The sequence below is a fragment of the Panthera pardus genome, unplaced genomic scaffold (genome assembly GCF_024362965.1).
Source record: "Panthera pardus isolate Hobbes unplaced genomic scaffold, ASM2436296v1 HiC_scaffold_6, whole genome shotgun sequence".
NCBI classification, from domain to species: domain Eukaryota; kingdom Metazoa; phylum Chordata; class Mammalia; order Carnivora; family Felidae; genus Panthera; species Panthera pardus.
The window spans coordinates 139,885,020-139,909,080 of NW_026526991.1; the positions used below are offsets into that span (position 1 = coordinate 139,885,020).

At 53.0% G+C, this 24,061-nt stretch overlaps 1 protein-coding gene across 2 annotated transcripts in view; it reads left to right on the forward strand.

Moving 5' to 3' along the window:
• The window catches only part of ADARB2 (adenosine deaminase RNA specific B2 (inactive)), a 418,115-nt gene that overhangs the window by 361,224 nt on the left and 32,830 nt on the right, over positions 1–24,061 (forward strand). For both annotated transcript variants that reach the window (XM_053895707.1, XM_053895708.1), the window contains 3 exons: positions 1,293–1,407; positions 17,393–17,561; positions 18,443–18,594. In XM_053895707.1, coding sequence (XP_053751682.1) covers positions 1,293–1,407; positions 17,393–17,561; positions 18,443–18,594 — 436 coding nt within the window. The remainder of the gene's footprint in view (positions 1–1,292; positions 1,408–17,392; positions 17,562–18,442; positions 18,595–24,061) is intronic.

Genomic DNA, 24,061 nt, shown 5'->3' on the forward strand with positions numbered 1-24,061 from the left:
GGCACTGGACAAGCGGCCGCCAAAGCCTCAGTGTCGTCGCTGCACGTTTCCAGCATCCGAGAGGCAGGATGTTTCTGTATCAACATGTTTCACTGCCCGTAAATGCGTTTTTTTAAAGCGGTCTCTATCTTTCGCATCTTTGCCAAGACCTGTTCCTGTCTGCAGCACAACGGGCAGACGCCTGGCGGGAAATGAACGTCCGTCCTGTCACAGAAACGAGCCACTTTGCCCACCTCGCAGGTAAGCGGATGCTGGACAGGGCTACAGGAAGATGCCACCAGTGTCTGCAGCGACCAGGGAAATGATCATTAGTAACAACGATGGTGATGAACGAAGAACACTTAGGAAGCCCACGGCAGCACACCCAGCATTTCAGACACGTGAGTGCATTCATTGAATCCTCATGGAAACACCGTCAGCTCAAAACAAAGAGGATTACCTTATAAAATGGGCCCTCGTGACTCACACCACATCTCTGCCTCCAGTGCCGTGAAGGGCACTGCATCCCAGCCTGCCTCCTGCAGCAGAGAAGCGACACGGCCACCGTGGGGCCATGTCGGAGGGAGAAGGGTGACGAGAAAACCACATCCGTGGACCACGTCGGCCTTGTCACCGCGGATGAGCGGCTTCAGTAGGGACGCGGGTCACACTAGGAAAATTTCAACACGTGGGGTTATGTCAACTCAGTGTGTGTGTGCGTGTGTGTGCGCACGCGCTGTCCGAATGTATTTGTGCACAGCTGTGCATATGCACGTGTGTGGGTACGCACTGTGAATGTGTCTCTGTGAGTGCTCGTGTGCGCATGCGTGTGTGCATGCGCACGTGTGCAGAAATGTGAAGGCAGACTGTGGGTTAGCAGGGAGCAGCTCAGCCAGGAGGCACCTGAGATCGTGGGGTACTGAGAAACTGGTTCCACAACCCCGAAGACAGGGAACCAAGTGTGTGGTTTGTGCAAGCCCCCAGCTCCACTCAGGGTTCTATGAAACGAGAATCCCAGAAGGACAGCCCCAGGCTGGCCCCTCCAAGGGGCAGGGGAGGGTGGGAGTGTCTGTGGCCTCCCACGGGCAGGCTCTGCCCAGACTCGGGGCCAGGCTTGGGGTCCTCCCCCACAACCGTGGCCTGCCACCGGTTCAGCGTAATATCTGGTTCTTTCCCCAGGCCATGGGGTCGTAGGATAGTGGGCATGGTGTCGTCTGGACACCGCACATGGGGACGTGGCTTGGAGGAGGAGGGAGGCCAGGCCACCGCCCGCGCTCAGCCGTCAAAGAGGCCCTGGTGCTTGTGTCTTTCAGGAATTCGCAGACTCCGTGTCCCAGCTGGTCACACAGAAGTTCCGCGAGCTGACCGTGGGCCTGGCGTCCGCGCACGCCCGCCACAAAGCACTGGCAGGAATCGTCATGACCACAGGTAACACCTCTTGTTTTCCCCGTGGGAACCTCACCTGCAAGGAGAGGAGATTTAGTGTTTGCCTGATCTTGGGAGCAAGACAAATCCCTCTTCCGCACGAAGACGCCAACAAGAGAAACAGGAATAGGACCAGGGAGCTCTGTGACCAGAGTAGATGGTCAGCAGAGCCGTGCCACCAGTGGCCGTAAAGCCCACCACCTCAGAGCCGGCTCTGCCCACGCGCCTCGGGTCCCGCCAAGAAGGGCCACGTGAGGACCTGGCCTGTGTTTCCCATTAGGCTCCCAAGCCGCAGTGGAGAACGCCGGGCACGTTGGTGTTGCTAGCACTGGAAGCCAAGGTCAGGCCCAGCCGCCGACCGGTGCCGTGGGCGGGTGGGTGAGGAGGCTGCCCTCGGGTGCCTGCATCTCCTCTGCACAGGGAGTCTGAGTCCCCGCCGGGTGCCAACCCCAGCACAGGACATGGGGCGCTCTCCTTCCTGCCAAATGGATCGCAGACGTGGCACCCGCCCCACACGAGCGGCAGGACGGGAGGGGAACTTCCAGACCGCAGAGAAGGTCGCGGCCTGGGACGGCCAGGGCAGGAGAGGCGATGGCTGATTTTCAGCAATCGGTTTTAGTGAAAGCGTCTCATTACTAGCCTATGAATAGTAACTAACCGGCTGGTTGTTTGAATCCTACTGTTTCTGGCTCCACAGCTCGGCACGAGTTGGTAGCGACCTGCTCAAAATGATTATTGCAGAAATAACTGACTTTGGGCTAGGTTTCACACAGAGACTTTGCGTGTCTACACAAAGACTATCTATCTGATGACAAAACAGATTTCGGTTAAAAATCCATTAAAACCAGATAGTCGGCATCGTTTTCCTATCATCCCAGCCCCGGGGGGCCCAGTGTGAGGATGCGGGGGGAGCGGCAAAGCCACTCAGGATCCCATGTCCTTTCCATTCAGGGCATCTTAGTAAGATGGAAATAAAAGTGCCACCCCCACCCCCCCACCACCACCTGCTGTTATTTGGTGAGTAGGATGAGGCATATGAAATGCTTTGAAAGGTAACAACTACTGTAGGAGGACAACGTGCTGAGGCCAAGGCAATTCAGTTTTGTCAACGATACCACAGTGTCCAGTGCCTCCATTCGGCCCTAGTCACCGACACCTGCCCCCTCTTGTACTTGCACAAAGATCTGTCTCCTTGTAGAAAATGGGATATTCTAAGTTGAGGGCTAGGACTCCACCTCCATCGAGATCATTCCTGCTGGACATGGCCATTCTTTTCTCCAGCCAGCCAGCAGCCCAGATGCCTCTACATGCCCGGCACCATTCTGCACACTAAGGGGATGCCAGGAAAGAAGAGTCCCCACTTTAGGACATAATCTAGGAAACCGTGAGAGGTGCTAGAGTCCAAGAACAGTCGCTTGGGTTTGAATCCCAGCCCCACCTTCAATTAGCCATGACTATAGGTCAATCAGCCTCTCTGCAACTTAGAGGGAAAAAAGAAGGAAGGAGGGAGGGAGGGAGGGAAGAAGATAAAGAAGGAAGGAAGAAGGGAAGGAAGGAAGGAAGGGAGGGGGGAGGAGGGGGGAGGAGGGGGAAGGAGGGAAGGAGGGATGGAAGGAGGGAAGAGGGAGGGGAGGAAGTAAAGAGGAAGGGAAAAAGGAAGGGAGTGGGAAGGAAGGAGGGAGGGGAGGAAGAGAGGAAGGAAGAGGGAGGGGAGAAAGGAGGGGAGGAAGGAAGGAGGGAGGGAGGGGAGGAGGAAGGAAGGAAGGGGAGTAATATTTTGCAAAGATTCGTGGGAAAACGGCATGTAAAAGTGGTCAGTGAATACACCGTTTTATGTGCTGACAATTTACCTACATGAACAAAATTTATTCTATTAAGTGCAACTGTACAAAGTGAAGTTTCACTAATTAGTAACTTTAAACGTTGAAGAATAAATTGCTGAAATTTACTTTCCTGTTACAAAGAGAAGATTTAATAAACATGTTGATTAACAAGACATTAGGGAGATGTGTGCAGAATTACTGACAAGTATTTTCTTTAATCATTGACTTAAAGCTGATGTGACACTTGACCCCAGTCCTAGTACAGGTATTTAAGCTAATGCCTAGGAAGCTCCAAGAGGGAAGGTTGTTCTGGCTCGAGTTCCCATCTGTGTACCAAGTTGTAAAAATGCAGTGATTCCGCAGGAAAACGGGACTCAGAGGCCCGTCCGCTTCTAGGTGGGCGAGACTCAGCCCCTGCAACGTGCTTGCCCTTGTGTGGCCATCAGGAGAAATCTGACTGCAAAAACATACACCTGCGAATAGAACAGCTTCTACTTTTATCTAAATGATGCAGTCACTGGTCAAAACTCCAGAAGAGAGCTCGGGTCGAGACACGGCGCTCTCCTGCCAGCCCCTCAGGGAAGCCGTCACTCATGGTCTATTCGTGTCCTCGCAACTCTCAACACTATCGGTTCCGTGTTCACTGTTTCAATTCTGAGTAATACTGATCTGCACCATTACAATCGGACACTTTTTTTAGTTTTCATGATATTTGTAATATTTGTAGTTTTAGATAATATGCTTTTACTTCTTGTCCTACAAGCGGAGAGGATTTATCTTTACTTTGTGCTCTGCCTTGCAAGTGGCCTAGTATCACTGTACGTGTCTGTCTGTATTGTCGTATAACGATACTGCACTTGTACTCTCCGCCATACTGAAGTCTTCCCTACTCCGTCCAGTCATCTGAGGTTGGAAACCAGCACTTGGCCTCCACGCGGTCAGGATGCTGTAGGGCCCCAGCGCCAAGCACGGGCTGACCTAGGGTTGCTGTGTCCTGAGAGCAGTATCATCCAGTCTTACAGATTCTCCTCCTGCCACCACTCAAAGCCATGTCACATTTAGGATCGGCCCAAATCTGTAGCTAGACTTCCTTAAAGACCTTCTGAGGTAGTGTGTGTGTTTTCCAGAACGCTCAACTTTCTTCTATTCCGCTGAAAAGAAGGAAGTGCCTGCAAGTCCCTGTGTCTGTGGACAGGTCCACACCCTCCCCCAGCTGTGACTGTGCCCCCAACACACACGACGCCTCTTTCTCCTCCCTTCTCCCTGTCTGACAGGTGCAGCCTCAAGAAACACTTTAAAACGCGTGGGGAACAGAAACCAGCAGGCTCGCTCGCCAGGCAGTGTCCTGACTGTGCCTTTCGTATTACTGGAATAGCTTTGCTTAGGGAGAATTCCACACTGAAAATTATTTTCCCTGCACATCTGGAGGGGATTTTTCTATTATCGCTTACTAATGTTTCTAACCAGAAACATCCGGCTGACAACTTTGCCAGATCACCCCCACCCCACCCAAGGAAGGGAAAGGGTCCTTTCTTAAACTGAATGTTTTAGGGGCATCGGGGGCGGGGGGGGGGGGAGCTCATTCTGTTAAACCTCCAACTCTTGATTTTAGTTCAGGTCATGATCTCATGGTTTGTGAGTTCAAGCCTTGGCTTGGGCTCTGCACTGACAGTGTGGAGCCTGCTTGGGATTCTCTGTATCTCCCTTTCTCCTTCTCTCTCTGCCCCTACTCCTGCTCGTTCTCTCTCAAAATAAATAAAAATAAACTTTAAAAACAAATAAATAAACTGAATGTTTTCTAATTTCACAAGAATGTGTGCATGTGGGAGCCATGCACTCACCCTGATTTATTTAAGCTGTTGTTTCTGCACTGTTTCCTTCTATCATTCTGTTGATAAATTCCTTCCTTTACACACTTTTTGTCAAACATTCAGTATTCTGACTGAACCTTCGGTCTTACTTCCTGATGTCGTCTACCCTTTTCCTCTGTTCTTGGGCATTTCTGAAACTTCCCTGACCCTCTTCAACTGCCCGTCGCTTCTTAAATTTTTTTTAACATTTTAAAATTTATTTTTGAGAGAGAGAGAGAGACAGAGCACAAGCAGGGGAGGGGCAGAGAAAGAGGGAGACAGAATCCAAAGCAGGCTCCAGGCTCTGAGCTGTCAGCACAGAACCCAACATGGGGCTGGAACTCACAAATGGTGAGATCATGACCTGAGCCGGAGTCGGATGCTCGACCAACTGAGCCACCCAGGCACCCCTGCCTGTCGCTTCTTAATCTCTGCAATCTTCATCACTCATCACCTCAGGTTCCTCCCTTCTCCTGTTTTATTGAGGTGACGCTCCCCACAGGTCCCTGGGGAGACTCAGCAGCTGAGGCCTGGGCCTCCTCTGTGATGGAGCTTTGTTTACTGTCTCTGTCTCTTTTTGGCTTTTGTCTGAATATTCACATTCATGAGAAAAATACTAGCTCAACTATCACCAGTGCAGCTCTGATTTCCTCTAGAATTGTATCCCTTTCCGGGGATACAGCGGAAGGTGGGGGCTCCCCCGATCAGAAGCCTCCTTGACCCAGGTGGGTCGGGACCAGACAAGGCCCCTTAAATTAAAAGTCACCCAGTGAACCCGCCCTTGGGGCCTGCTGGCTGGGTGCCTGCTTTCTCTGAGCCCACCCCGCAGGCCATTGCTCCCTTGTGACGGCTCCTCCCCGCGGTGCTGGGATGTCATCCTGCCCCTCCACGCCGCCACACACCCCCCAGAACCCTTTCCTTCGGTGGATCCCACGGGAGGAGAAGCAACATGTCACGAGAAGCAACATGTCACTCACTCCGACCTCCTGAACCAGAAACCTGGACACTGACCGTTAAGCCAAGTTGTCAAGCAACAGCTCTGTCTTCTCCTTTGTGAAGCAAGTCGGGTGTTTCCATGAGAAAGAGATTCTTGAAGGGGCCTTTAGTAATGATGATTTTCATTTGATATGCAAATTTATAATTTTGATAGCACTTTTGCACACACTAATCAAGTTAATTGCTACAACCCTGAGAAGTGGGAAAGGCAGGAATCTTAATTACAGCTTTTAAGAAACACAGACAAGGAGACCAAGAGGCTAGGTGCCTCTCCCGAGTCTCGGCAAGATGTGGGGGTCCCTTGAGACTGAGCACGAGGCGTCGTGCTGAGATGCTCGATCTTCGCCTGAAAATGACTTACTTCTAAGCTTGTTAAATAAACAACCAGAAGAAAGACTTTCCTGGTGTGTACTCTCCGAAGTTCATGCTCCAGCTCGTCTTCCAGTGGCCCGCCCTGCACAACACACCCGGAAGCTACGGCGTTGACAAACATCTGTCTGGTTTCAGCTGACGTTCAGCTATAACTGCTCACAAATGCCTGGGATTTAGGACTCCCCAGAAAAAAAATGCACAACTCCTTGAAAACGGGACAGGGAAGAAAACGGTGAGGTCAAACTTCGTGAAAACAGCCCAGAACAGCTCCATTCAGCACGTCAGAACCGTGTGGGCCGAGCAGGCCGGCCCATCTTCCTGGGACAATCTCAAAGTCCCAAGCAACAACATGGAACACGTGTTCCACTGTGTTTCAGAGTGTGTTGCTCTGAACCTAAAATGACCACGTGGGGTGAAGAAATCTGCTTCTGGGATGTCGCACCATGCTCTGGCGGGGCACGGAGCCAGCCACCAGGTAAGGCGGTCTTTGCCCCGATCCTCCCATGGCACCCAGTGCCCCAAAGGCCTCAGGGGGCTGGTCCCAGACCCTGCTGATAGGTGCAGAGGCAGGCGGCAGGGAGGAAGGTCCTGGTGTCCAGGCACGTCACCACGCGTGCGGCCCCATCTTGTACAGTAAGGAGCATGTGCGACAATGATTTTTAGGCTTTGGTGTAGACGGTGAGGTCTAAACCACAAAACGCAGGGTGTATTTTACTGCTGAGCCTTGTGTAGCATGACTGCTGACATGTTTATGCTGAACGCCCCTCCTTAAAATGGAGAGAAGAGAAGAGCCCTCACTCACCCAAGTCGCCACAGGCCCAGCCTGTCTCCAGAGAAGCTCGCAGTGGGAGCCCCCCTGGAGAAGCCACCTGCGGAGGGGCAGCGGCCGACCTTGGCTAACCCCACACCAGACACCTGAGTCCTCGCTTCTCGCCAGACGCGCACAAGGAGACACAGACGGGGAGGAAGGCGGCAGTTCTGAACTCTCTCTCAAGATCGGGCGCCCCCGTCAAAGCTGTTCAAACACTTTGGCATTTTCCTCATCATGACATCACAACCTGGCAGGTAACTGCCCCCAAAGAGTTCACCGGTGGAAGAAAACCGCACGGTTTTACTTCAAGGCATTTAAACTAACCTCAACTTTATTCTAATCTCTTAAACTATAATATTTTTGTGACGAATGAATGATTGGAACCTGTGGGATTATAATGAAGCAGCCTACAGCCCAGGAGGGGTGTGGTCAGGTTGATTTTTAAGGGGTCCTTGAACACACTCTGTTTATCATCTGCTCCAAGAGTCCTCTCCTCATACAAAGAACATGTTTCATAGTCAACATAAGTAATAAAAGAACACATGGCTTTAATGACTTCTACCAGCGGATGTCACTAGTCTGGCTGCAGATCAGAGGAACCAATACCTGTGACACTAAAGGCTACAAATCACAGCATTTCTTTGGGATTCAACGGCCCCTGTCACAACTTTATACGATTCCCTTTCATCCTCAAAACCTTGACAGCACTAGTTTTGTCCCCATTTGCCACAGGAGACAGCGGACAAGCTCCTGTGACCCAAGTCTGAGGTCAGTAGCAGAAACAGGGTCACCCGACTCCAAAGCTTGGGTCCCGGTGCAGGTCACATCCTGTGGCTTTATGTCCCCACCCGGCACTGCCATCCCCAGGGCAGCGCACAACGCTTGTTCACACAGCTTACGAAATTTCCTCCTAAAGTCCACGCATCTGCAATGTTTAGAGAATACAGCCCTGCGGGATGGCTGTAAACCGAGACGCTGATGGGAGAAAAGTCTCCGTCAAAAGTGAAAACGTTTCCTTCGGTCTTACCCATGGCCCTCCCACACAAGAGGTGCCTGAGCCAACATTTTTAAATGCACTTGATTTCAAACTAACTAAAGGAAATTTAAATGACAGAAACAGAAACTGACAATAGGAAGGAAAAGAGATAATCAGGGTCTGACCAAGTGAGGACAGAGGCGAAAGGGCAAGGGCTTGGCAGCCTGAGGCAGACACTGCAGGGTGCCGGGTGGCTCCTGCTGGGGGACACTTCCCAATGGCTGGGCCCTACATCAAGGCTGGCCGCTGTCTCCACAGGAGATTATAGAAACCCTACTGCCGGGGTCATGACACTCAGTGGGTGCAGTGCTAGGAAACAGGGAGTCAGAACTCATTTCTACACCGCAACCTTGGGCAGTCTGCATGTGGGATAAATCCATAGTTTTGATATTCATTTCTTGGATGCTGGTTGGTATATTTACCTTTATTCTCAGAAATGTAATCATTTCCCTCCAAAATCAGAGGTTGTGTTGTGAAAATTCCATTCAAGGTTTGAATGGGCTAAGAACCTCTCCTTCCCAGTTAAATAAACAAAAGTACATTCCAAACGATTGCCTAAAGTTGGCGCGCCGGGGCCAGGGTGCACTGGGGAGAAGCCCACCGACTTAGAAGTTCAGTGCATCAGATGGAGGCCAGCCAGAGAGCAAGCCAGCCCAGTCACCTTCCCACGACCCGGTACCGGCTTCCTAGTGGGGAGAGGTGACCGCGTCAGCTAGTGAGCAGACAGTCCAGTTCTCCCGGAACTGACCAGGGCGACGCAAGAGGCCAGCCAGGGAGAGACATTCACTCCAGTCCTGGAACTTCTCTCGACTGTCTTCCTCTGGGACAGAGTGCTGGTGTGCCTGCCTCCACTCACAGTGAACCACACTGAATCACCATGACAGAGACCTTCCAGAGCTCAGTGTCCCCAGCTGCCCAGCTGCAGTGTCTTCTGGGACCTGGCACATGCCCACGAGGTGGGGGCCAGGGCACCACAGCAAATAGGAGCCAACTGCTGTGCTGGGCTGCAGTGATACCCTTAGTCTCTGAGCCAGGAATCTCATGTCTTGAGCCAGCATCCCTCAGGCAGTAACGGGCTGACCTGCCACCTTGTACATCAGGTAGAGTCCCAGACCGTGACCAACACCCTCCCAGAGTTTCTTTACGCAAATGCAAGGAAACGCACACAAGAGGTACAGCCGTTACATCATTGCCCTGCCACTTGGCTTTTTTCACGCAACGGTTTATTTTCCCTGCTGCTGGACACAGGCCCTGAGGAGGTGTGCTGTTACAAACACTACTGTGCCACATGGCTGTGTGCCCACATCGTTTTCACACACGGCTTATGAACGGGTCACATAAATTGCCAGAAACAGAACTGCTGAGTCAAAGGGTACATGCATTTGTGAGTTTGTCATTCAAATGCACTCTATCCATAAATATTCCTGCCCCTGCTCATAAGGGCAGAGGCTACCCCACAGCCTTTCCAACTGTACATTAATAAACCTTTAGATGTTGACCAACCTGATGGGTGAAAAACTGCGTCTCATTGTATTTTGAACGTCATACTCTTTAACAGTGAGACTGTTTTTCCATATATTTAGGAACACTTTTTATTTACTTTCTGTGAAATGTTTTTATATAGCCTTTCACATTATTCTATTGGGATTTTTTTTCTAAAAGTTCTTTATATATTAGATACAAATTATTTGTGACACAAATTGTATTTTTCCCGTTTTTAGTTGTCTTTTTACTGACTTTAGAATGTTTTTCTGTTGAGAATTATTTTATGCATTTGAATTTAGCGATTTTTACTACTTTGAGACTTTTAATTATAATTAGAAAGGTCTTTCACCTGCCAGATTTGTGAAGAGATTATCCCATGTTTTCTTCTAGCACATTGACATCTTTTTAGATTTTTTTTATTTTTAAGTAATCTCCACACCCAACATGAGGTTTGAACTCATGATCCCAAGATCAAGAGTCACACATTCTACCGAGTGAACCAGCCACGCACCCCCACGTCTTCTTTTTCTTAATAACCAAAGGCCACAGTTTACATTCTTGGTGTTGTACGTTCTGTGGGTTTGGACTAATGTGTAACAACATGGATCCACCATTACAGTGTCACACTGACTAGTCTCACTGCCCTAAGAACCCTCTCCGTGTGTTCCGTCTCTTCACCCCACACTCCCCCCGGCCCTGTAATCATTGATCCTTTTCTGTCTCATACTTTCGCCTCTCCTGGAGCGTCATGTAGCTGCAGTCACACAGTGTGGAGCCCTAGGAAGGGAGCTGGCGTCCTTCACTTGGTAATAAGCATGCCAGTTTCCTCCATGTCTCTTCGTGATTTGAGAGCTCATTTCTTTTTAGTGCCAAATACTATTCTATTGTCTGGACGGGCCGCATCACCCGAACACTGTTCCACTGCCTGGGCGGACCACATCACCTACTAACAGAGAACATCTTGGTTGCTTCCAAGTTTGGGAGATTATGAATAAAGCTGCTGGAAACACCCATGTGTAGGTCTTCATTTTTTTGCACCTAAACCTTTGATCTGCCTGGAATTGGTCCTGGTGCACGGTGTAAGGTGAAGACACAATTTTATTTCTCAGATGGCTCTTCAGTTACTAGACAGCACTAATGGAATAGTGGCCCTTTGCCCCCGAGGTTTGAGATGCTATCACTGTATCCTACACCAACTTCCTGCATGACTTTGGGTCAATTTCTGGACTCTGCTCTGTTCCCCTTGTGGGACTTCATGCATCAGAACCATAGCAAGTTGTTACTGAGTCCTTGTAATCTGCTTGGTATCTCCCAGCTTTGTGTGCTACTATTGGTATTCTTTCCCAGAATTTCCTGGGTTTCCTACCAGAATCAACTTGCGTGGCTCAAATATAAATGACAGGACAAAACTATACTTTTCAACCCGATTTTCTTTGTCAGAAACAAAGCCCTAGTGCTGTTCCCGTCGGAACCATGTTAACCTCATCAATCACTTTAGAGAGGCTTCATGACGTCAGATCTTCCTGTCTGAGTATGTGGGACATCCACTTGTTCACGCTTTGTTGGTGTCTTGCGGGGGGAAGGGTAATGTTTTATTGGTTATTCGTCTTGATCATTTCTTGTTAAACTTATTCCTGTTATCTTGTTTGCTGCTGTAAACAGAGCGGTTTGTCCCTTACAGTCTCTTACCCGCTGTTGTGTGTACAGATGAAAGCTATTGATTTCTGTATATTAACTTGCACCCTATCCCCTTTCTGACTCTCTATTTCTAGCTGTATTCCAATTGGATTCTCCAGAGATTTCCACATATAAATCATAGCACGTTCAATAGCAACACTCTTACTTCTCCGTTCCAATTACTGTATCTCCAATTTCCTTCTCTTCTTGTGCTGGCTAATAACTTCAGCAAATGTTAAATAAGGAAGTTACCATGGGCATTCTTGCGGTATTCCTGGGCTCAGTGGACACCCCTCTAGTGTTTCCCCAGCAAGCATGACGCTGGGGGAGGGTGCATGTGCATATCCCTCTCTACCATGTATGTGAATATACCTGTCTCTACGTGTGTCTACACCTCTTTCTATATATTATATATGTGTGTGTGCCTGTGTGTATACCTCTGCCTACATATGTCTGTGTATGTGTGTACATCTCTCTATAACATCCATTTGTGTCTACATCCAACTCTCTATAACATTGTGCATGTGTATATATCTCTCTATATAACATATATACCTCTATAACATCTCTGTCTGTATACACATCTCTCTATAACGTGTGAGTATATCTAAATCTTTATAACGTGTATGTGTGTGTATATACCTATGTAATATATACATATACATACGTGTAAAATCACATTTAAAAATCCACCTATTTTTTATTGAGTTTTTACCAAAAGTAGTTGTTGGATTTTGTAGATGCCTTTTCAGTATCTGTAATTATAATCGTATTTTTGAATTGCATTTTGATTGAACCCATTTTTGCATTTCTGGAATAAACCACCCTTGTAGTAATTACTGTATTACTCTTTTCCTCCAATGCTTGGCGGTTAGAATTTTCAATACCTATAACCGAGGCTACCTGGAGTTTTCCTTCTGCACGTTCTCAGTCAGGTGGATAGATCAGTAACAGGCATTTCATGATAAAAATCATTTGAAGCCTTTCCTTGTCTTCATACGCTCTGGAACACTTTAAATAGCCTTGAAATTATTTGCTACTTGAAGTTTGGTACAATTCTCCCACAAAACTAACTGGGCTTGGTGCTTTGCGGGCAGGGGCCTCTGACCACTTCTGTTCGTTCTGTATAACTCAGTATGGTTGTGTCTTCTATGTCCATGCCTCATGTCGCCCTTCAGAGTAACAGTCACCACAACAGGGGCCACAGCTCAGCACCTGTGTCCCAGAGCACATGGCCTCTGTGGCACCTACAAGTTCCAGAGTTTTCTGTCAGATCAGCTGGAGACTAGACTCACGTGAAACCTTCTCTTTGCCTGGCTTCTTCCCTCACCCTCTCTGTTTCCATAACTGCCTTCTAAGAGCCTCCGAGAGAACTCAATGAATCACTGCCTGGGAAGCCCAGGCCCCGGCCGGCTTGTAGAGACCCCAAGCACAGAGTTCTCTCCCTTCCCCTCCCCCTGATGACATTCTGTGTGCAGATTTTCATGATATTTATCATAATGCCTTATATTGTAGACATTTCTGTGTCTGAATTATCTCCCCAAATTCATGATAAATCCTTTGAAGAGTAGGACTGTGGCATGCGGCATGGAATGGCACACAGGAGGTGAAAAAGCAAATAGTGTGTCTCTAGGGGCACATAACTACACTGAATAAGGCAGAGCCCGGAGTCCAGAGAAGTGAGGATTAATGAAGGGTGAAGGGACAGCAGTTTCTGTTTCTACAGCTCCAACTTCCACAGAATCAAGAGAGGAGAATCAGACCGGCCCTCAAGAGAAATGGGGACAAGTCCCAAACCGTCCTCCGTTGCTAAGCTATCGGGCACGTGCACAGATATCTGAAGGTGGAAAAACTAAGGAAACCATTGTAAACGTTACTTTCCATTACTCTAAATACCTGCTTTAATTAAGCTGGGATCTGCAAAGCCATTTCTCCGTCAAGCTGGCTCGTCCACAACAGGCTCCACCGGATAACCACCTTTGCTAGAATTCGGCTCCCTGGCAGCTGGCCGGCCTTATCCCCTGGGACGAGGGCCTATTTATTGATCGATGACTCTCGGGTGCCCCCCAAGCGAGTGCCAGGATGCTGCAGGCAGTGGAATGGGAGCAGGTGATCTGGGGGCTGCTTTCAAACATTTCGCCAGTCCTGGGGAAGAAACCACAGGGGGTTAATCGGATCCTATGTTCCCTCTTCTCAGAGCAGCGCAGCTGACTGTGTGACCAGAACAAAAGAAGTGAGCATCCAATTGTTTCCTGAGATGTCCACAAAACCACATCTCACATGGAGGGGGCCAGCGAGGGCCAGCCTGGCCAGGGCACTGGGCAGTCTGGGGCCACAGAAATGGAGACGGAGGAAGGAAGGAAGGAAGGAAGGAAGGAAGGAAGGAAGGAAGGAAGGAAGGAAGGAAGGAAGGAGTAGAATGGACGGACACGCAGAAAGAAACACTGCTGCATCCCATCCATCCATCAGGCAGTCTCGCCTTAACACACAGAGAGCCCCCTGGCCCCCTCCCCCACTGCACACACAGAGGGCCAGTCTCCTGACCGCAGGGGGATGTGTGGTGCTCCCCCACTCCACATCTTTCCTTCTTTTTTCCCTCTCCTGTTTTATTTCAAAAGAAGAACCCACACTTACGGGGCAGGCACGGGCAGATGTCATCTGGGCTTGAGAACTAAGTTCTGAGGGACTCAACAGAGCAATACCACCATCTGCTAACCTGTCGGGTATCTGCTGACCACACGCAGCACAGAATTCAGGACCCCACAAGCTGCAGGTGGGGTCCTTTTTTTTGCTTAACAGGTGCATCTGGCTTATGGTTTCCTGATACCATCTTCCCATGCAGCACCTGGAAATCAGATTTGTTACTAACTCAGGAAAACTGACTGGATTGTCCCAGGTGACCCATCCAATTATGCGGACTCTCCGGGGAGACCCTTCTTGAAATATTTTGTGGCAATTCTGACTCCTGAAGGAATCCACCATCTACGTGAAGAGAAAATATGGCTACATTCGTGGACCCATAAGCCCACTAGGTCAGTGCATTGAGCAGCTGAGCTTCACCGAACCAGGAATACCCACTGTGTGACCTACTGAAGGGGAGGCACAAGCCACCTGCGTGGGGCCAGCAGCTGGCTCCCCCCCCCCCCACCTCCAAGCCCCCACGATGGGGGAGTGGACACCCCAGGCCCGTTTGGACTGAAGGCGCAGCTTCAGTACAAGGGAGGAAGTCACAACATTTATTACTCACAGATCTCAGCAGCCTAGGTGCAGGGGGCACAGGGGACACAGGGGTATAGAGTGTGCAAGGGGCACAGGGGTACCGGGGTGCAGGGGGAACGGGGTGGGGGGGTACAGAGAGAGCAGGGGGCACAGGGGGTGCAGGGGGTACAGAGAGTACAGGGGGCACAGCCACAGGAGACACAGAGAGCGGGTACCAGCACCGCTTACTCACAGGGTCACTCACTTTCCTCAGCTCCACTCCGAGCGTTTCCTTAAAAAGGGCCCCGGAACAGCCCGACGGGGAGCGTAGGGGGCGAATCGGGAGCGGGATCCGGCTGTGCAGTCAGGACCACAAACTCGGCCTGTGGTCTTCCAGGGCCCCCCTAAATGCAGGTGACCCACCACTTGTGAAAACGGGAGTTTGGGGTTCGTTCTTAAGGTTTCTTTGGCTTTGTTCCCCGTTCTTGCAGAGAATACCCTTTTCCTTGGACTGTGGTCACAGCGAGCACTGTCCTGAGACGGTTAAATCAAGGAGCCTCCACCGTGGGAATGACCCATCCGCTCCCGGCCTCAGGAGGCCCCCGCAGGCCCCTCACCCGCGCAGGGACGGGGGAGGGGGGTGGCGGGGAGACGGTGCCGGGGCCCCTCGGGACCCCCGCCAGCCCCTCACCGGCGCAGGGACGGGGGGGGGGGGGGGGGGGGGGAACAGAGCTTCACATACACTCCCCCCCGCCACGGAGTTCCTGTCTGTGCTGCGGCTCTGGTGGCGCCCAAACAGGACACTCACCATTTGCACGCCGTCTGTGACCGCGGCCGCGCGCATTGCCCTCAGGTCCCGCGGCCTCCACGTGGCTCCTGAACCGCGGCGGTGAAGCGAGGCCGCGCTGGTGGGGGATGGGGCGGCTCCCACTTCTGCGCCGGGCCGCAGAGGGGGCGGCCCCACCACACACCCCAGGCCCCCCGGCCCTGAAATGCAATTGTCACCGGGGCCTCGGGGCCCAGGGCGCCGGGCCTGTGACGCAGGCACGTGCCCGCCCCGCAGGCCCCGGTCGGTCGCGGCGGCCCCACGCGGGGAGCCGGGGCAGACGGTAGCTCTCGGGGTCAGCGTGCGCGGGTGCGTCGTCCGCCCCGCCCCCGCCTGGCTCCCCGCGCCACCCCCCCCACCCCCGCCCCCGTGCTCGACACGCCCCCAGCAGCCAATCCCAGCCCGCGCGGCGGCGGGGCGCGCGGGGCGGGTTTCCGGGCGGGCGTCAGCCGGGGCCTCTGGGCGCGGCCAGGCCACGTGCTCCGGGCCCGGCCCTCGAAGCGACGCGTCGCGGCCGCCCGAGCGCCAGCGGGCCGCCGGACCTCCCGGCCGGTGTCCGTCACACCCGCCTCCGCGGGGCGCTACTCGCGAGAGTGGGCAGCCCCTCCGCGTGCGTCCGGAATCGGCAGGGGCACGCTCGGGCGCCCCCGCGGGTCTCGAGCTGGGCAGTAAGGAGTTCTCGGGACCGAGCTTTCTGCTGGCCGTCCGGTCCCCGAGCCGGGTGGGCCCGAGACCCCAGGCACCTGTCGTTAAGTGCGGCCCCCGTACCCGGCCCGCGGTGTGGTGCCCGCTCATACGGGGCTTCCAGGCTGGGGCCGCCAGGGTCCCGTGAGGGGAGGGCGGCCTCGCTCCCGCACGGGGGTCCGACGGGAGGGGTGTGATGGGGGATCTGACGGGGATTCTGACGGGGGTCTGACGGGGGGCAGGGTCTGACGGGGGGGATCTGACGGGGGGGTCTGATGGAGGTCTGACGAGGGGCGCATCTGACGGAGGTCTGACGGGGGTCTGATGGGGGGGGTCTGACGGAGGGGGTCTGATGGGGGTCCGATGGGGGTCCGATGGGGGATCTGACGGGAAGGGGGGTTCTGACAGGAGTCTGACAGGGTCTGATGGGGGTTCTGACGGGGGTCTGATGGGGGGTCTGACGGAGGGGGTCTGATGGGGGTCCGATGGGGGATCTGACGGGAAGGGGGGGTTCTGACAGGAGTCTGACAGGAGTCTGACAGGGTCTGATGGGGATTCTGACGGGGTTCTGACAGGAGCCTGACGGGGGTCTGGGGGGGGGTCTGATGGACGGGGATTCTGACGGACGTCCGATGGGGGGTCTGACGGGAAGGGGGGTTCTGACAGGAGTCTGACAGGGTCTGATGGGGTTCTGACGGGTTCTGACAGGAGTCTGACGGGGGTCTGGGGGGGTTCTCATGGGGTCCGATGGGGGTCCGATGGGGGATCTGACGGGAAGGGGCGGTTCTGACAGGAGTCTGACAGGAGTCTGACAGGGTCTGATGGGGGTTCTGATGGGAAGGGGGGTTCTGACAGGAGTCTGACAGGGTCTGATGGGGGTTCTGACGGGGTTCTGACAGGAGTCTGACGGGGGTCTGGGGGGGGTTCTCATGGGGTCCGATGGGGGTCCGATGGGGGATCTGACGGGAAGGGGGGTTCTGACAGGAGTCTGACGGGGTCTGATGGGGGTTCTGATGGGGTCTGATGGGGGATCTGATGGAAAGGGGGGTTCTGACAGGAGCCTGACGGGGGTCTGACGGGGGTTCTGATGGGGTCCGATGGGGGTCCGATGGGGGGAATCTGAGCGGGGGTTCTGACAGGGGCCTGAGGGATGGGGATTCTGACGGGCGTCTGATGGGGGATCTGACGGACGGGGTCTGATGGGGGTCTGATGCCCTCTCTGTCCCCCAGGCTTGGACGTCAGGCAGGCACAGGTCATCGTCCTGTCCTCGGGCACCAAGTGCATCAGCGGCGAGCACATCAATGACCAGGGGCTGGTGGTCAACGACTGCCACGCAGAGATCGTGGCCCGGAGGGCGCTCGTCCACTTCCTGTACGCACAGCTGGAGCTACACCTCAGGTAAGCAGCAGCCCCAGGGACGGGCCTGTGTGGACAGCCGTCTGCCCACGGCACATTGGGACCCAGACGGTGCATCCGCTGAGCGCTGGCCAGGCTGAAGTGCCAGGCCTCCTTCTCCTCCGGCCTCCCTCCTGGGGCACCTGCTCGCCCACGGGTGGCTGCAGCAGATGGTCTGCAGGGTGCACGTGCCCCGCCTGCCCACACGTACAAACACGCCAGGTAACAGACTTATCCCCCCACTAATGGGGACTGTTCAGGCCCAAGCGGCCACCACAAAACACTACAAGCTCCCAATCACTCGTAGCTCTCGCTGGACGTCCAGGGTTCAAGGGGCAGCAGGTCTGGTGTCTGATGAGACGCTGCATCCTGGGTCACAGGCAGTGTCTTCTCCTGTGTCCTCCTCATGTGGGGAAGGGGCGAGGGGGCGCCCTGGGGTCTCCTTCATAAGGACACTAATCCCATCATGGGGGCCCCACCTCATGGCCTCCTCCCCCGCCAGAGGCCCCACGTGCTGACACTGACATCCTGGGGTGCAGGACTCCAGCATATTAAGTTGGGGGACACGAACGTCCAGCCTCTAGCAAGGTGGTCGCCCAAGGGCAGTGTCTCCACACGACTACAGCACCCCACAAACCCAGCCACAGGCATCTGGAGTGGTGCCCTCTTGAGGCCGGACACATGGCTGGGGGCACAGAACAGAACTGCTGTCCCTGGGTCCCCCTTCCCCATTTCACTGCCACCTGCTCTAGACGCAGTAGGCAGAGGGCAACAAGAAAGACACGGGGAAATAAGACACAAAATAAGATGCAAAGGCATCGGCCCAATGGGCGCCTTTCCTGTTGGTTCATAATGAGTGACGAGGACCCTCTCTCTGACCCTAGCAAGCGGCGGGAAGACTCAGAGCACTCGATATTCGAACGGTCCAAGGACGGCGGCTACCGGCTGCGGGACAACGTGCTGTTCCATCTCTACGTGAGCACGTCCCCCTGCGGAGACGCCAGGCTGCACTCACCCTACGAGATCACGGCCGACCGTAAGACACAGCCCCCTCCCCTCCACTGGCCCCCGGGCCAGGCCTTCTGTGCTGAGCATGCTCACTCATGTGGCCTGGCTGCCCCCTCAGCCTCCAAACCCTCCTGTGAATCGCCCACATCACTGAGAGCAAGGTGGCTTGAAAAGCTAAAATTAGCTATTTAATTGCTATGGTTCTCTGCCTCATTTCAGTTGATCAGCGGCCCCTGCCCCGCTCTGCACAAGAGAGGGGAGGAGATGGGGAGAGAATTACGCAGAGAAAGAGCAGGTCCAGGTGGCTTTGCTCACCTGTGTTTGCAGCTTTGCAGAGAATAACGCTGAGCGTGTTTATTTATGTGTAACTAAGCCAGCAGTGGGTGTCGCCCCGGGTAGCAAACCCTGGTGTGAGTGCTGGGCAGGACCTGCCCTCTTGAGCGTTTGGTCAAAGCAGATGTGGACAGATGGGGTCCACCCAACAGAGGGGACGCTGTGTTCTGGAGCGCGGGGACACAGCCGGCCTCTCCTGTGTGGGTCTGATGACATCAGCATCTCGGGAAGAGTGTTCAGCTGCTGCAGAGTGCCAGTAAATTCTCTTCCTGATATTATTCGTGCGTGCAACATGTACCGTGCGTGCATGCACCCCCACACATGCACACACATGCACATGCACACACAGACCCCTCCCAAAAGCAGCACCAGGCAGACCGTCTGAGGCAGGCAGTGAAATTAGACGCGTATATTGTGAGGTATCTGCTCCCAGTAAAGACGCTGACTCATCCTGGGAAATCTTCAGTTGAGATGCAGCAGACGAGACACACGTAGAGAAGGTTTATTTTTGGCATCTGATTTCCCCCACGGAAGGCTGCGTTTGTGTTCTAATTGCCAGTGGAAGGACAGAGAAGCACTTTCTGAATGCCCAGGCTTTGCTGAGATAAAGCAGGTGCAGAGGAAGAGCACTTTTGAGAAACCCTACGTGTACTGAACTTAACCTAGTTCTCTAACACGGATTGCAGCCTGTCCAAAAAGATCCATTCCCCTTTCCTCCAGATTTGCTCCAAGACCCTCACTCTCCCCTGTGGAGAGTGGTCGGGGAGATCCCCATAGTGTGGCTCTGAGTAACAGTGTCACCCCTCTCTTCCCCCATGGTTGCTGGAACCCAACAGCACAGCTGGGGTGGATTAGAAACAACAGGCATTGGCTGCCCACAATCTGGGGACGGGGAGTGCAGGACCCAGTGTCTGGGGGAGCTGCTGTATCCTCACGCGGGTGGGGAGGTACGGGGGCTCTGCAGGGGCTCCCTCCCAAGGGCAGTGATCAGTCACATAAGGGGGGCCCCTCATGGCCTCATCACCCCCAGAGGCCCCTCCTCTTGACTCCATCCCCTTGGGGCTGGGGCTTCAACACAAGAGTTGGTCTAAGTTGTGTGTCCAACACAAACGTCCAGCCCAGAGCCACACCCTATGGAAAGCAAATGCAACTGAGAGTCAGGATAAGGGAGCTCCCTAAATATAGGGGCCTTTTGGGGAGCTTCCCCGGGAGCTGGCAGGTGACAGCAGGCACCCCCCCCCCAGGGGTAGAGCAGGGACCCTTCACTGTCACACATCCCAGAGAAAGGAGGAGAAACAACGTGGAACAGATTCATTTTTCCTGGAGGGTTCATCAAGCTGCATCTCCAGGAGACCGGCTTCCTGTATAAAACTGTGAACTGTGCTCCATTAGACAGCTGCTTAGAACTGTCTTTCCATTTGCTCCCAAAAGTCTGGCATCATGAAGACCCAGGAGCCCTGAGGTCTGGGAGGAGAGGTCTGGCAGAATGTTCAGGGCCGGCCCTAATTTACCCGCTTCCTCCTGAGGCCGGCATGGCCAAGTGGAGACAGCCTGAGACCCACTGTGTCCCCCTGCCTCTCTGCGCCCAGCACCCACCACAGCCTCCCAGCTTCCCCCCCGCCCCCCGCCCCGGTTCCAACTTGCAAAGCCAGTGGTTCAGAAAAACAAACAAATACATCCTCAGATGCACCCTGGGGCTCACTTCCTGACACAGATGTCTTTTATTTCGTGGTGCTTTTAGAAGTGGCAGGTGCTGCTAGGAAGAAAATAGAGCATCTTCCTCACATTTTTACCGCAGATATGCCAGGCAGGAACGAGCTGCTGCTGGGGCTTATTTTAAAAAAATTTTTTTAACGTTTATTTATTTGTGAGAGAGAGACAGAGCACGAGTGGGGCAGGGGCAGAGAGAGAGGGAGACACAGAATCTAAAGCAGGCTCCAGGCTCTGAGCTGTCAGCACAGAGCTCGACGCAGGGCTCAAACTCATGAACTGTGAGATCATGACCTGAGCCAAAGTTGGACACTCAACCACCTAAGCCACCTAGGTGCAGGGGTTATTTAGACCGCAGCCTCTGGCACTTCCTCCCCAGGACCACCGAGGAGGGGCTCTCGGCAAGTCTGGACTCAGACTCCCAGCCAGAGCACACATCACCTCCCTGCACTCTCAGCAAAGCCAGCACTGGCTCCTGACAACCCTGCATGGAAGGGCTTCCCAGGGAACCTGCAGCCATTGCCCAGTGCATGCCTTTGCTTCAGAAGGAGGGCGCACAGGGGAGATGTGGGCAACTGGGCCTCTGCTCTCAGGGGCTCTTGCCAGGGAGCCAGTGGGGACAAGTCCCTGCAGGATGTGCAGGCCTGTGGGGCCATCCACTCCCAGAAGTCAGCGCCTCTACCTCCAACAGGTAACCCTGGAGAATCCAGCCCAGCTCCATGTTCCTAAACAGAGCTCTGGAATCACAGCCCCAAAGGTGCATGGACACAGATGTGCTGGGTCCACCCGTGCCCAGGAGCCCCAGCGCTGGAGCTGAGACCTCCCCAGGCCCTCCACACCTTCCCCGCCTGCTGCCCACCACATCCCCGCATTTGTCCTCAGCCTCCTCTGCTCGGCAGGAAGCGACAGTGCTCCAGGCTCTCCTCCCCCACACACACGCACAAGACACGTGCGCACACACAGGGACACCCATGTGAACACACACATCTCGACAGGTGTGTGATGCATCAGGAGCTGTAATCACACCTGAATCACATACTGAGTCTAAGAGAAAGTTCTGGACACAGCTGCTGACATCATTCCCCTTCGTCTAAAGAGTGCAGTATGGCAAGGAAGTTCTGTAGAGAGGTGTGGACAGCCCGTAAGCCAGTGTCACATGCCACAAGGCCCGGCAGAGAACCGAATCTGACCTGGTGTTTCCAAGAACAAGTGCCACAGAGCGATGGTGGCCATCCACCACGATGCCTGGCCCTGTTGTCTCAGGGGCTCTAATGGGTCCATGACTCCCTGACCCTGTCCATGTCTCAGACAACACTGAGCCCTGTGCTGTGAAGCAGCCTCACCTCCCTCAGACGCCTGCAGCTCAAAAAATTCTAAATTCCCCAGTTTTATTTTTTTCCTCAAAAATATTCATCTAGATAGATCGTAATTCTTCCTTCCTGGAGTCTTTAAAAGTGAAATCAAAACCAATCGGTCTGAAATGTTTGCGAGGCGTGTTGCCTGCCAGGAGGCGAGCTGTTTCCAAACCCGGCTTCTCTATTGGGATCACCTGGGGAGTCTCACAAATGTGGCTTCCTGCCGCCACTCTTCCTAAGATTCTGGTGTATTCAGGGTAGAGTGGGGAACTTTTAAAACCTCCCAGTGTTCTGAGAATCTGACATATTTCCAGCAACAGGACTCAAAATCCCCTAGCGGCCTCCTGCCCAGATTGGGTCTGCATGCAAAAGGGGTCTCCCAGAGTCTCTGCAGGGGCCAGGCTGGCGTGGAGAGCAGGTGGACAAGGCTCTTACCAGTAGGGATGAGCCTATGCTATGACGGTCATTGGTCTTGGCGACCCAGAGCAACTCCATTCATTCCCCAAGGCCAGAGCCACAAGGGTGATGTCATGTCCTGAATGGCTGTGGGCAGAGCTGGGCTGGCCCCAGCTGGCTGTGAGGGGAGCCTCCATAGACAAGATCCAGGGCCCTTCACTGCGGCTGAGCAAGCACCATCCTCCTGACTCACCAACATCATTAATGCAAATGCCTTTCATGGTGCATCTTTTAAATAACCTGGGAAACTCAGTTCTTACTGCCATTTTCCAAGATTTAACCACGTAAATTCTCCCCTCCATCTTCCCCCAAATGCTATGACAAAGGGCATGACTGCATCATATCTCACAAGCACGTACTAAATGCCAGTATGTTCTAAGCCTGCTCCATTGGTTGTACCTAGGGGAGTTCAAGAGATTAGACCAAAATCACATACAAAGTCTGGAAGTCTAAAGCACATTCCTGAAAGCCCTATCTTCAGGTTTCTGCCCACTGAGTCACAGACGTGTGCAACATATGACAATATCGGTGCACCATAGAAAAAACACATTCAGATGACCTCATAACTGACCACCATCACGATCACCACTGTGTCACATAAGACAAAGGACACCCACATGACTACACGATGGATGATGCAGACACTATTACAGTAAATACTGGATCTCACCGTAGGTGTACCTTCTGGGATACATACACCTTTTAAAGATGATTTAGAAATTAAAAGTTTATCTGTTGCTTAGAAATACTGTTTTCCATTCCTACTCCTTTCTCCCCCATTTCTGGCTCTCTTTCTGCCAACGGCGTTGCAGCAGCCATGTCTTGCTCTTTAGACACAGCTGTGCTCCCTAGGTGGGCTCCTTCAATTGCCACTGATCTCTGCTTTCTTTCCAGTCTCTCCTAAAAATTAAAAATTCACTTGAAAACCCTGTAAAGCATATGACAATCCTTACTTTATCTTGACATCCATCTTCACAGGTAAGGGCTCGAGATTGATAAATGCCATAATGAAGAGTCTGAGGACTTAGAGTACTAGCAGCAGATTAGAATATTCCTATAGATTTGGGGGTATCAGCATGCACAAGGCAGGCAGGGTCTCAACACTGCACACCCCCAGGGTCTCCCGGGTGCACTACACCACAGCCCATGCAGATCCAGTCCACGCAGCCTCTGGCTGGACTGCTGTTTTGTTCTGCTTCAAGTGCCAACTTTAGCTCTCTCTCCCCGCTCACAATAAGGCAAGAAAGAACTGGAGGAAGTGGGCTCACCAACACTCAGAGCACCCCCCACCCCCAGGATGGATCACGCTCATCAGGGAGCATGCTGGGGAAGGCAGCCTGAGACACAGCACTTCCAAAAATAAACACTTTTCAGGAGTGCCTCATGCACCTGGCTCTTCAGGCAAAATTAATCCACCTGAGAACTTTGAGTTAACTCCTACAAACCAATTGCTGACTGAAGCCAGGACTCCCTGTTGTCAGGGCATTAACGGACCGTAAAGTCTACTGCATGGAAAGTCAGTTGTGCAGAAGCAGAGGGTAAGAATTTAGAAAAACCTTACAATATATCAGGCAACTTCCAAAGTCTGAAAAAGTACACAACAGTTGGAGCACCGAGAGAATGACAAGGACGCTATAATTA